The 12,734-nt window shown below is 47.3% G+C and overlaps 1 protein-coding gene across 1 annotated transcript in view; it reads right to left on the bottom strand.

Annotated features, from left to right (window-relative positions):
- Window positions 1-696: 696 nt before the first annotated feature.
- Window positions 697-12,734, bottom strand: part of MAML3 (mastermind like transcriptional coactivator 3) — a 460,653-nt gene continuing 448,615 nt past the window's right edge. Inside the window, exons 4-5 of the mRNA XM_055550335.1 lie at window positions 9,266-9,353; window positions 697-4,136 (exon numbers count right to left, since the gene is read on the bottom strand). Coding sequence (XP_055406310.1) covers window positions 3,148-4,136; window positions 9,266-9,353 — 1,077 coding nt within the window. The 3' untranslated portion in view covers window positions 697-3,147. The remainder of the gene's footprint in view (window positions 4,137-9,265; window positions 9,354-12,734) is intronic.

The raw sequence follows: 12,734 nt of genomic DNA, 5'->3' as shown, positions 1-12,734 counted from the left end.
CCAAAGAGACGCAGCTCTTTGGTAAGGCACCCATGGTGTATGTGTGTGTGCATGCGCATAACTACAGTGTCCATTAAAGTGGGGAGAGGCTTACTGTTACTCTCCCACCTAATATATTCCTTGAGTTTTCTTCCTTCTCAAATGAAACGTGTACTATCAGTTTTCCAAGTTCCCTGAGTGAACCAGGCAGAAGCTGAGCTGTCTTGGTTCTGAATCCCAGATGGATCCAGTATACTCCTTTCATAGATGACTCTCTTCTTTCACTTTTGCCACATTCCCCCGGAGAGCAAATTTGGAACGTTTTAACAGTGTGGTGGAATTCAAAAGGCTGGGAATGACTGATTGATCTCCACTGTTACTTAAATGTTTAAATAGTGATATCAAAATTTCGAGACAAGAACTACAGTTAATCAGTTAAAACCCAGGCATAAAACGTTTATCTGCTTAATTAGGGCTGGAGCGCCTGTGACAGTCCTAAAAGAGACTTTTTTTTTTAAAGTAATGTTTCTTTTTGTTTTCCTTTGGCCATGCTGTGAGGCTTGTGGGATCTTAGTTCCCCGACCAGGGACCGAACCCTGTGCCTCTTGGCAGTCAAAGTGTGGAGTCCTAACCACTGGACTGCCAGGGAATTCCCTAAAATAAACTAAACTTTGGATTGGTTCAGATAACGATCTTTTATTATTTTTTTTCTTTAAAAGTGGTATGCCAACATCACTTCATTTCTACATTTCTGAGTTCTGTACATTTCTCAAAAGGAAAGAAGCAATGCTCAATGTACAAAGTAAAACCAGAAAACTAGAAAAATCTGAATCAAATGGAGGGAGTTGCCATAGATCATACAGTACAAATTAGTAATTTGATATCATCTGAAGTGCAATACCACTGCTGGGATGATGAGTTAAGGAATGAAATAAAAATACTCTATTTTAAACAAACAGTATATATATATTTATATGTATATTTTTTTTTACAGATAGTAGACCCAGTGATATCTGTAGTATTGTAAAAACTTATTTACAAATAACTTTTTTTTTTAGACATTACATATACATCAGCACCGTAGTAAAAACAAAAAACAAAACGAAGCCACCTTATTAAAATCTACCTCTCTATGTAGTTGGTCCCAGTATTGAGCATTTGGAGGAAGCGTTCAAGAGAGAACAGAGGCCCCCTCTCCCCCTCCATCAGCCACCTCCAGTTCCTCATCATTGCTTATATATTTATTTCCTGTACCTTTCAGAAAAAGGTAAATATATATTTCTGTGTCTTCTCGTTTCTTCACTTTCCCTTGTTTTTGGTTTTCATCTGCTTCTATTCGAGAGCTCCCCTGGTGGTGGCCCTCCTCACGCAAGGAGTTCATGGTCAGCCTGCCACCACCTCTTCCCCCAGGGACCACAGCCCCGACCTGGGTCCTCACCCATGTGGCCCCCTCTGGTCTCCAGCCTGCACCTTGCCAAGGAGAGCTATGACCTTGGTACTTGGCGAGCAGGCCCCGGGCAGTGCTTGCCTGCCTGCTGCCTCTCTACATCCTCTGTCCCAGCTCTTCCTTTTTACCCGCTTCAGTCCCAGGACCTGCCCCCAGTGTGACCCCCCAGGCTGGGCTGGGGCTCTGGTGTGGCAAGTGACATGTGAGTGCACAGAAGCTAGCCTGCCTTTTGGACATGGAGGGAAGGGATGGCAGGAGAAAAGCTTATGCCATGCTCACTCGCTTAGGACAAGAGCTATGTCCCGTGGCCTCCGAAACAGGCCAGTGGGAGGGGAAGGGACGGCAGATGAGACCAGCCCTCCAGCAGCAGAGATTGTGGATCCCTTCCAACAGACTTCACTTAGGACAGATCTGCGTGAATTACACAAAGAACAACTGTACAGAACTTCAAGAGGGTATCGCTTTGCCCAAGGAAAGGAACCATACCTTCCGTCTTTTCATTACCAAAATGGGTGAAGTGGAGCAATGGGTTTTTCAGTTCCTCAGCTTTCAGGGCTTGAGAGTTGTCTTTCCGGTGAGCAGGGATGAAGGGTCAGGCTGCTTTAAGAGCATCACCCCTGGGATTTTCCCAAAGGGAACCAGAGCCAGTGATGTCCAGGCTGGTCCTCCCTAGTGTCCCAGAAACATCAGATGCAGCTCATGGAAACCCACCCCCAAGCAGCAGAACAACTCGCTCGGTTCCAGGCAGAGAAAGAAAAACTCCAGTGTGGCCTTTGCATTTCAGGCATTGTCTAAGTTCTTCTTGCTCTTATTTTCCCTCCGCCCAGGCTCCCTAAAGACAAAAGCTTCATTTCTTCTTGGATAGTCTGCAAGGACCAGCACAGGCAGGCTGGGGCGGAGGTGAGGAGGAACGGGGGCAGGGACCAGTTGAGGGGAAGGTGGCCACACTGACAGACACACAGCGTCCACCCCGGGCCTCCCCATCCTCGGCCTCCCGGAGTAGATGGAACCGGCTGAGATGTATCAGGTCGTACCGGGCCCCCAGGAAGCGCCAGGCCAACTCCCCGAAGTAAAAGCCACCAGGGTCATCAGCAGAGGGCTGCCCGCCCAGGACTGCCAGGACCCTTCTCCAAGCTCTAAAATTCCTGCAGGTCATCGTGAACAGGATACAGGCCTGTAGGGTCTCCTGTCTTCCTGTGACATCTCTCTGCAGCCAGAGTTCAGCGCATATCTGACCTGTGCTCTTGGCCTGCATCACCACCCAGCAGCCTCCGTGGGGCTCTCAGCCCCAGGCTCTCTCCCCTCTGGGTCTCCAAAGCTGTAGACCCGGGCCAAGGCCAGGAAGCACTGACGGCCACCTCACTTTGGGCAGCAGTCTGTCTTGGCTGGAGTGGCTCTTGTTGGGCCTGGTGATCACAGGGAGGGCCAAGCTGAGGGCTCCGGAATCATCTTCCCTGCCCATCTCTGGTGTGTCCCCCTCTCTTGCAGCAGGATCCTCAGGGCATCTGTCTCCATTGCTGTGTGAAAATCAGGTGAAACGGGGCCCGGTGGGGCTGTGGATTGGCGCCTGGATCTTGCACAGTCAGCTGGCTGCAGCTTTGCTCAGATCACGTGGGTCAAAAAAACAACACAAAAAAAACAAGGATGCGGTGACATCCTGTTTCTTTTTCATGGCTGGAGCTTTAAACCACTGGAGTTGTGGTGGCCTGGGCCTCTCCTGACTAGGGGTTTCCAAACAATTCATCGAGCTCCTGCATCCACTCGTCCCCTGGTCCACCTTTGATGATGGAGTCCACAAGGTCGGCACCGTCCGAGAGACCGGGGAAGGACGCCCCGGCCGCGTCGCCACTGTAATTGTACGACATGTCCTGAGGGGGGTTCCGCTCGTAGCCTTGGCTCTGGCTGCTGGAGGCAAAGCTGGCACTGGGCATCGGCGGCTGTGCTGGGGGCTGGCTGAAGGCTGGCATGCTGGGAACGCCCTGGTTCAGGCCTGACATGACCATGGGCCTGGCCTGGCTGGTGCCTTGCTGCCCCGGGAGCGGCGGCATCATCTGCCGACCCATGGCGGCCGGGTTGAGTGTTCTCACCCCGCCAGTGTTCGCATCCACCACCTGGCTCAGTCCCTGGGGGAAGTGCTGCTTGGTCAGCCTCGGTTGGCCGGCTTGCAGCGGGTAGCTGGCGCCATTGCTGAATGATGCTAACTCTCCACTAGTCCTCCCAGGCATCCCCTGTAAGCCCCTCTGTTGCCAGCTCTGGCTTCCCTGCTGGACCGTTCCCATGATGCTTTGCAGCCTCGGTGGGCCCTGGGGCCTGGGCAAGGACTGGCCTACCTTCATCTGCTGGCGCTGCTGGGTCATGGGCGAGTTCACCAGCATGCTCTGACCAAACCCACTCACCATCCCAACCCCTTGCCCCGAGGTGGGCTGCCTCGGCCCCTGGGCTTGGTTGTGTGTGATACTCATACCGCTTTGGTTTGGGTGCTGCAACACTTGGGTCATTCCTGTGCTCATGTACATTCCCGGTTGGCTGGTGGGTGTGTTGCTGTAAGGGGCCAGTCCCATCTCTGACTGGGTGGCCGCTGTGGCCATTGTCCCTGGGTTCTGGGAGGGTCCCATTCCCATCATGCCTGCGTTCTGTGCCATCAGCCGTGAAGTTCGCATGCTCTGGAGGGCAGCCTGGCTCCTCACAGCTGCTATATCCTGGGGAGACCCTGCAGAGAAAAAAGGACACACCTCTTCACTCATCTCCATAAGCGGTGCACAGTGACATGTAGCTGGACTTTTCTTTGGGAATGACAAAAATGCTTTGATTAATAGATGAAAGGATCTACTCTGATAATAAATCCTTTAAAGAGAGATGATTAATTTTCTGACTATAACATACACTGATTGTGAAAAATTTGGAAAATAGGGAAAGCACAAAAATGAAAATGAAAGTCACCCAAATTCCCACCATCCAGAGATGACCACTGCTAACTTATCTTAATATATAAAAATACACATGAAAATTGGGATCACACAGTAGTTGACTTTTCTATTTGATGTACCATGATATTATTTTTGCTCCTATTACAGAAGCAATTGTTTCTTTCCCTCATGGCTCAATCAGTAGAGAACCTGCCTGCAATGTAGGAGACCTGGGTTCAATTCCTGGGTCGGGAAGATCTCCTGGAGAAGGAAATGGCAACCCACTCCAGTATTCTTGCCTGGAGAATGCCATAGACAGAGGAGCCTGGTGGGCTACAGTCCATGAGGTTGAAAGAGTCGGACACGACTTAGCGACCAAACCACCACTTCTTCATATGATCCTCAACCAATAAGATAGCATCTTTTTGGAGGTGAGAGGAAATTCACCTCCTGAGCTAAATTAAGAAATGGTGGCTCACTTTGCACATCCTTTTGTGACATGGAATATGGCTCAGTAGAGAATACTATCAGTAAAGACCATTAGACTAATTTCCCTGGAGATTTGAGCTGGATTTGAGAGGTTAAAGGCCCCTGCTTCTGCTAAGAAGCTATTTTGGCAGATGGGACATTGTTTGGATCCCCTCTGTAGATTTCCACATACTCCGGATTCTCTGAATCATAACATGTCAGTGCGAACCTGCCAGCTTCCTGAATTAGAGAAAGAAGACATCCTCCTACTTGCTACCTGGCAATGAACCTGATGCACCGATGCAAAGGCCACACCTTCAAATCAGCAATGACCACTAAGGCAGAGCAATGATGCTACTTAAAAGCTGACCAGAGTACCAACGCCCAGTCATTCAACTCTATTTGACGTTTGAGTGAGTCCTTCTTTACATGTTTCCAGGAAATTTCTAAACCAGCCAAGAGAGTAAAAATGCCACCCCTAGAATCCCAGTCAACATTCAAGGGCTAGGAGGTGCACAAAAATGGATTTTTCTGTCTCTCTGCTAATGATGAAGTTTATGAAAAAAAGAAAAATAGTTTTTCCCTGGACATTTAAAATAGGTGCAGCATGGGAGCCAATCAATATTATAGGCAAATTTGATCATTCCTGGGAGTGGGATGAGAAATCAGATGAGAATAGTGTATAACCTTGTCAATCCTGGCACCTTGGCAGATAAGAGGAGTGTGTTTTTGTCTTTCTGATAGGGTTATTGATTTCTGGGCAGCAACCATGTCTCTATATTTTCTTTCAAGAAAGAAAATTATGGGAATTTTGGTTATGACTTAAGTTTTTGTGGCTTGAGGTCAGTATCAGGCTGCATTGAAAAATGAAATGGTTACTGTGAGGAAACCAGAAAGATCCGGGGGAAATCCCTAGAAGCATTTCAATCTTTTGTTTTGAGCTTAATGATAGCTAAGTGGATTTAGATATAATGAAGATATTAAAAAGTTCCTAATTAAACACTGGTCGGTAGTATATCTTGCAGCTTGCGATCGTGTTATGAAGTTTTGTGACCTTAACGACTAAATTTGTATCAACAGCACAGCCAGCCTGATAAACTGGGGTGAAGTGGCTGATTGGGTTGCTTATAAAAAAATTTAAGGGAAAAATATTGCTGACTCAGATTGATTGAACAGACCCAAATTACATAAACAGGCTGCTGGAAATGGATGAAAGGACTTTCGTATTCCGAATATTTTTGTTGTCTCTTTAGAATTAATATGTTGAAGGATTAGGTTTTGTCTGCAATAATTTTGTGAGTCAGATTACTGCATGTGTTAAACAACAGGCTTTCTTGAAATTTTTGTCTAAAATAGGTGTTACTGTGAGACATTATAGTCAAATTAATTTTCTTGTCTATCGGTTAACATCACAATGTCAAAGAAAAATTTCCATATTCAAAAAGAGACAGTAACATGCAATTTTTCCCCTAAAAGGATCTATGTTCTGTTTTCACTCATAGGAAGTCCCTAGTTACGAAAAATAAGCACTTCCCCATAGGCATGTAACACTGCCCAGAGGCACAGAACTCAATAAGCGATAGATCATCTTTAAAACCTTTGAAAAGTACAGTGGTGGGTGGACCTGTAGGTCTCAGACAAATTAATCCAAACAGAACCTCTGTCCAACGACAAACTTTCTTATCAATTTGCTATTTTCTCAGGTACATAACATTATGATATCTAGGATGTTAGTCAAATATGTGAAAATACTGAAGAGAGTAAAAAAAAAAATCATATCAATCAGCTCAGGAACCCTCAAATATAACTGATTGTTCAGCTTAAGTGTATGAAATTTTTAGGTTGACTGCCTGTAATTTGGGGCTTTAGAAAAGTTCAGAGGAGAACTTTTAAATAGGAGCCAAACCATCTAGAATAACTCAGAGAGGAGTTATTAAACTTTGGTGGGTCTTTTTAGTCTAAAAAATAATGAGTTATGAATCTAGAAAACTCAAAGGACATGGTGCCGGGTTTATCAGATTCAACGGTTTAAATTAGTTCATAATATAAAGCACCAGTTCCCAAAGTGTGGCCCCTGGGTCAGCAGCAGCAGCAGCAGCATCTCTGGGGAACTTGTTACAGATGTAAATACAGATGCAAATACAGATCCAGCTCCAGATCTCCTGAATCAGAGATTGTGGGAATGAGAGCGGGCCGTCTATTTTTTGAACCAGTTCCGCTGGTGACCCGATGCAGGCTCAAGTCTGAGAACTACAGGTATAAAAGGAGGGCTCCGTGTCTGCAACAAAACCCACGCCTGTAACAGTAACTATTTCCCACTCTTCTACACCCATGGCCAAGTGAGAAAGAGAATTCTTCAAAGAATAGTGGCACAAATTTACTGCACAGCACTTCCACCGACAGCCCAATTCCCTTTGTCCTTCCCTGTGTGGGGCCCCAAAGGATCTGAAGTGATATAACTGTCCCACAGATTTAAGGGTGGTAGCTACTCAAGCCCCAGGGGTCCATAGGCTATCCTCAGGAAGATCTGGCCGTGAACACCAGCAGCTTTCAGACTCTGAGCCACAACTCACAGTACACACACACATGGGCTCAGGACAGAAACAAAAGCTGCCCTCGTTATGATACACTCGAATCATTTTTTCCTATTATTTCATTTTAAAAATGCTGGTTGTGGCCCACTAAATTATCTTCGATGGGCTTTCCTGTTGGCTCAGACAGTAAAGAATCCACCTGCAGTGCGGAAGACCTGGGTTTGATCCCTGGCTTGGCAAGATTCCCTGGAGGAGTGCATGACAACCTACTCCAGGATTCTTGCCTGGAGAATCCCCACGGACAGAGGAGCCTGGGTGGGCTACAGTCCACGGGGTCACAACGAGTTGGACACAAACTACTTGGGTGTTGCAACCCGAAGAGTGAAAAATGCTACCCCAGATCATAAATTTTTCATCCGCAGTCTATGGAAAAGGGTAAGTCTTGTGAAATGATCCATAAAGTTTGTATTTATTTACTATATATGCATACTTCTGTGCAAGGGACTTCCTGGCTTCTGGCAGATTGTCAAAGTGAGAGATAACATTTGAGAAATGAGGATGCATTGATCTAGGTCCTCCAAGAGGATAGAGGACAAGAACTAGGATTTCTGCTGCTTCATGACTCCTGTGGCCCCCCGAAAACTCCTGTGGATGAGACTGGGGAGGATCCTCAGACTCATCCTCCACCATCATATAAGACACATAGGGGTTCCCTCTATTGGAGATTGAAGGGACTGATATTTGAGGGGATCAATCTGTGGTGCTGGAGAAGATGCTTAAGAGTCCCTTGGACTGCAAGGAGATCAAATTAGTCCATCCTAAAGGAAATCAACCCTGGATATTCATTGGAAGGACTGATGCTGAAGCTGAAGCTCCAATACTTTGGCCACCTGTTGCGGAGAGCTGACAACTCATTAGAAAAGATCCTGATGCTGGGAAAGATTGAAGGCAGGAGGAGAAGGAGGTAACAGAGGATGAGAAGATTACACAGTGTCACTGACTCTATGGATATGAGTTTGATCAAACTCCAGTAGATAGTGAAGGACAGGGAAGCCTGGCGTGCTGCAGTCCATGGGGTCGCAAAGAGTCAGACATGACTGAGCGACTGAACAACAACAATCTACAAAGGAATGGCAACCCTGGACAGTGCAGCCATTCCTCCTGGGGCCATGATTCAGGATTTGTGCAAAGGGCAACAGGATCAAGACAGTCCAATCAAGCTCAAGTCCCTATTTGTCTTCTATGTTCAGCAGAGATTAGTGGTTGCTAAAAGCTAGATTCTTCCACTGCAGGTGCTGAAAGTTAAGGCTTTGGTCAGCAGACCTGCTAGGATTAGTAAGAAAAATGTGACACAGGATTTTCCCCACTGTCATCACTGAGATGTGATCTAGATACCAACAAGGCTGATATTGGGTCAATAGGAACCTGTATGTCTTTGGAAAGTGGGAATGTTTGTCTCTCAGTTGTGTCCAACACTTTGCGACCCCATGGTCTGTAGCCCACCAGGCTCCTCTGTCCATGGGATTCTCCCTGGAGTGGGCTGCCATTTCATACTCCAAGGGATCTTCCCAATCCAGGAATTGAACCTGGGTCTCTTGCATTGCAAGCAGATTCTTTACCATCTGAGCCACCAGGGAAGCCCTGGTTGTTAAAATATTGAAATACTTCTGTACTTTTGGTAAAGAATAGCTGCTCCGGTCCTACCCCCAAAGTCACCATGATCCCACCCTGGGCCCACCAGGACCTCTCTGGGGCCCAGTGGCTGAAAGGTTAATGCCTGGTATTCTGACTGGTTGGTACCATCAGGTCTTAAATATTTTCCCTATTACTTGGACACCAAACACAGCACCCACGGCACTGTCTCCGGGTGACGTTCACTTTAACTTCCCCCCTGGAAGGAATACAGTGGCAGAGGTGTGTACCCGCCTCACCTTGAAACTGGGCGACCTGCTGCACTGGGTATGGATTCCGCTGCTGCTGCTGCAGGTGCTGCCGGGGCAAGTGTGGCTGCTGCAGCTGCTGAAACGACAGAGGACAAGGAGGGCCAGGAGGTGAGAAGGGAGAGAACGTGCAATTAAATATCCCAGCCGTTCTGAGGAAGGCGGGCTTTACAAACTAAACTTTGTATTGAAGAATAGCACATATAGGTAAGCACCCAGGCGTGCAGCACCTGTGTACAGTGCGAGGGATCCTCCCAAATGGACACCCTTTTGGGAACCAGCCTCTGGATCAAGATGCAGAATGTTGCCAGGAGCCCCCCTGTCCCTTCCCCTGACCCCTGGGGAGCACCCCCAACCCAACTACATGTTAGTTATGCCAGCTTCTGTACTTCATAGACGTGGGTTTTAGGCATCGTATTTGAGTCTGGCTTTTGTGTCTGTCTTCTTGCATTTGTTGCATTTTTGAGCTTCATGCAGGTCAATGCCTGCAGTGTGGACTGTTCATCCTCACTGCTGAGGAGTATTCCCCCCAAAGAACATACCTCCATGTCTTTATCTGTGCTGCAAGGGATGGCTGTTTAGGGTGTTTGCGGTTTTTGGCCATCAGAGCCACTTCTACCATCCACATCCTTGGTGAACCTCTGTGGCATGTCTGCTGTGTGGTCTTGCTGGCTTAAAAGGGATGTGTAGTCACCCAGGCGGTTTTTTTAAAAAATAATTTTACTTATTTCTGGTGGTGCTTGGTTGGCGTTGCTGCATTGGCTTCTCTCTAGTTTTGGTGAGCGGGCTCCTCATGGCAGCGGTTTCTCTTGTTGCAGAGCACAGGCTCTTGGGCAAGAGGGCTTCAGTAGCTGCAGCACCTGGGCTCTAGGGCACAGGTTCAATAGTTGCAACGCACGGGCTTAGTTGCTCCATGATCAAACCCATGTCTCCTGCATCGGCAGGCAGATTCTTTACCACTGAGCCACCAAGGGAGCCCAGGGAGGCAGTTCTGACTTTGCTTTTTCAGTATCAGCTGCATGCCTTTCTCAGCATCGTGGGGACTGAGCTCAAACAGACAAGCAACTAATTTTTAATGACCTAAAATAGATGCTTCGGGTATAGGACGATGGGATTCTCAGGGACTATTTTAAAAAAAGCCTCATTTTAGTCCCAGGGTGTCACACTGCCTGCAAAATACATCTCCATGAGTCAAAAATACAGCATCTAATGCCTTGAGGGAAGCGCGTGGAATTCCGCATACACCAGGAACCATGAGGCCTGTTTTAGTTTTTCTTCTTGCAGTCAAGGGGCTTCTGTACTGCCAGTGTTCTTACCCATATACTGGGGAGGCTACTGTGTATCATTATCATGCTGAATGTGAAAAGGGAGAGAAAATAAGAATGAGGTGGAAAGAGCAAAGAAAGGGGTTTTCGTTCTGGGTCTAATGTCAAGTAGCTGGGTGACCTTCGGGGTGTCATTTAACCTCCTCTGCAGCCGTGGAATATTCATTAAGCACCTTTCATCTGCAAGGGCTAGAAAAACAAACAGCCAGGGCTCTGCTCTTTAGAGTGTTCATTATAAAAATAACACACGTTGACCACTTCTTAACACATGTGTTTATTTCTATTTTTTTTCTCTTGTTTTTGTTCCTGGGCAGCTCTATAATTTTCTTTTTCTTTATTTTCTTTTTTCCTTTTTGTTGACAAGGCCAGCCAGCAGTCTGGCAACTGAAGAAAAGAACGGCCTCTGTTCACCTTGTCCTGTAGTGCCTACCGTGGTGTTTTGCTGTTGAGATGAATTAATTGTGTAGACACAGCATAGACAAGAAACCATGCTAATCTTTTAGGCAGCAATCTAAGAACATTATTGAAAGTAAGCTGAGCATTTAAAAGCTTCTCTGAAGCCAAACTTCCCATATTATGTAAGAATTTTAGTGTCCCATCTACAAATGGATATAAGCCCTGAAGTAGCCTGGGGTGGTGGGTTCTGGGTCAGGAATCAGGGGGCCCAAGGTGCCAGTCCAGTCTCTGGCTCTCTCTAGCTCTGCGATCTCTAAAAAAAAAAAAATCATGTAAGCTTCCCCTGCCTCAGTTTTCCTCATGTGTAAAATAAAGAGACTTCATGATTAACATTTCTTTCAGATCTACAATTCCAGGTTCCACTGAACCTTAGTGAACGGATGGCAGCTGACACGCTCAGCGCTCTGAGAAAAATGCATTAAATGTTAATTCACGCCTGGTTTCTACTTGCTCTGTTCTGATTTCTAAGTCCACTGAGAACCATCTGAATGTTCCCAAAAATATGCAAGATCCCCAATCTTTCTGTTTTCCCTCCCATGTCCTTTCAGGGAAACCCATGTGTTCCCAGTATGCTGCTGGCAAAGTTGAAAATGTTAGGATACTTTCTCAGAGAAGGCGATGGCACCCACTCCAGTACTCTTGCCTAGAAAATCCCATGGATGGAGGAGCCTGGTAGGCTGCAGTCCATGGGGTTGCTAAGAGTCGGACACGACTGAGCGACTTCACTTTCATGCATTGCAGAAGGAAATGGCAACCCACTCCAGTGTTCTTGCCTTGAGAATCCCAGGGACAGGGAAGCCTGGTGGGCTGCCGTCTGTGGGGTCGCACAGAGTCGGACACGACTGAAGCGACTTAGCAGCAGCAGCAGGATACTTTCTCTGCTGCTGTAGGGACCAAGAAAATCAGCTTGACGTTGATATGGCCACATCTATCCTCAAGAGTGTAGACCCCCAGGTAGGTGCATCAATAAGCACTGTCCCCAGGTGCAGGCGGCATGCTCCATCCCTCTGCCTCAGTTCTGGCCAGTCCCACAGGACGGCTGGCTCCTGTGGCTGCAGCTCTTACGTCACATTCCGTGACACCAGGGTCATGTGACAGAGCCCCACCTTGTGCTGTTTCCTAAGGATTTTATACACGTGACTCATGAGAACATCGGGAAGAAGGCTGGGAAATAGGGAAATCTATCTGGCAGATGAGAGAGGTGAAGTGGTTTTTTTTGCCAGAATCATACCACGAGCAAAAGATGTGGCCCAGCGTAAATTGTTCTTTTGGTCCCTCTTCAGCTCTTGGTACACACAGTCATTAAGGAATTACACACACTCTCTCTCTCTCTCTCTCTTTTTCTTGCAACTTCTCATTTCCCAGCTTTTCTGAGGAGCCCTGTGTCTGTCTTCTGTGTCCTGGGTTCTGAAGGGTCCCGCACTCTCTCACCCAGTGGTCTGTGGGCACCATCCTCGGTGGCTCTTCTTCCTTCCACCTCCTTCCTCATTCCTGGGCTTGGCTGGTCTCACGGAGTGGGGACACGCCTGGCCTGGCACTGCCAAGTTTGGCCTGGTTACCCCAACTCCCCTTTGTGCCATGGTCACAGCACACCCATCAAAGACAGTCACTTAAAGGATCAGGCACATCTGAAATTGCCTAGGCTTGGCTGAGGGGAGGATTTGCAAAGCCCAGCTTCC

Source organism: Bubalus kerabau, chromosome 16 (assembly GCF_029407905.1).
Source record: "Bubalus kerabau isolate K-KA32 ecotype Philippines breed swamp buffalo chromosome 16, PCC_UOA_SB_1v2, whole genome shotgun sequence".
In the NCBI taxonomy this organism is placed as follows: Eukaryota; Metazoa; Chordata; class Mammalia; order Artiodactyla; family Bovidae; genus Bubalus; species Bubalus kerabau.
Note: the sequence above shows the minus strand (reverse complement) of the source record. Positions and strands in the feature narration are given on the sequence as shown.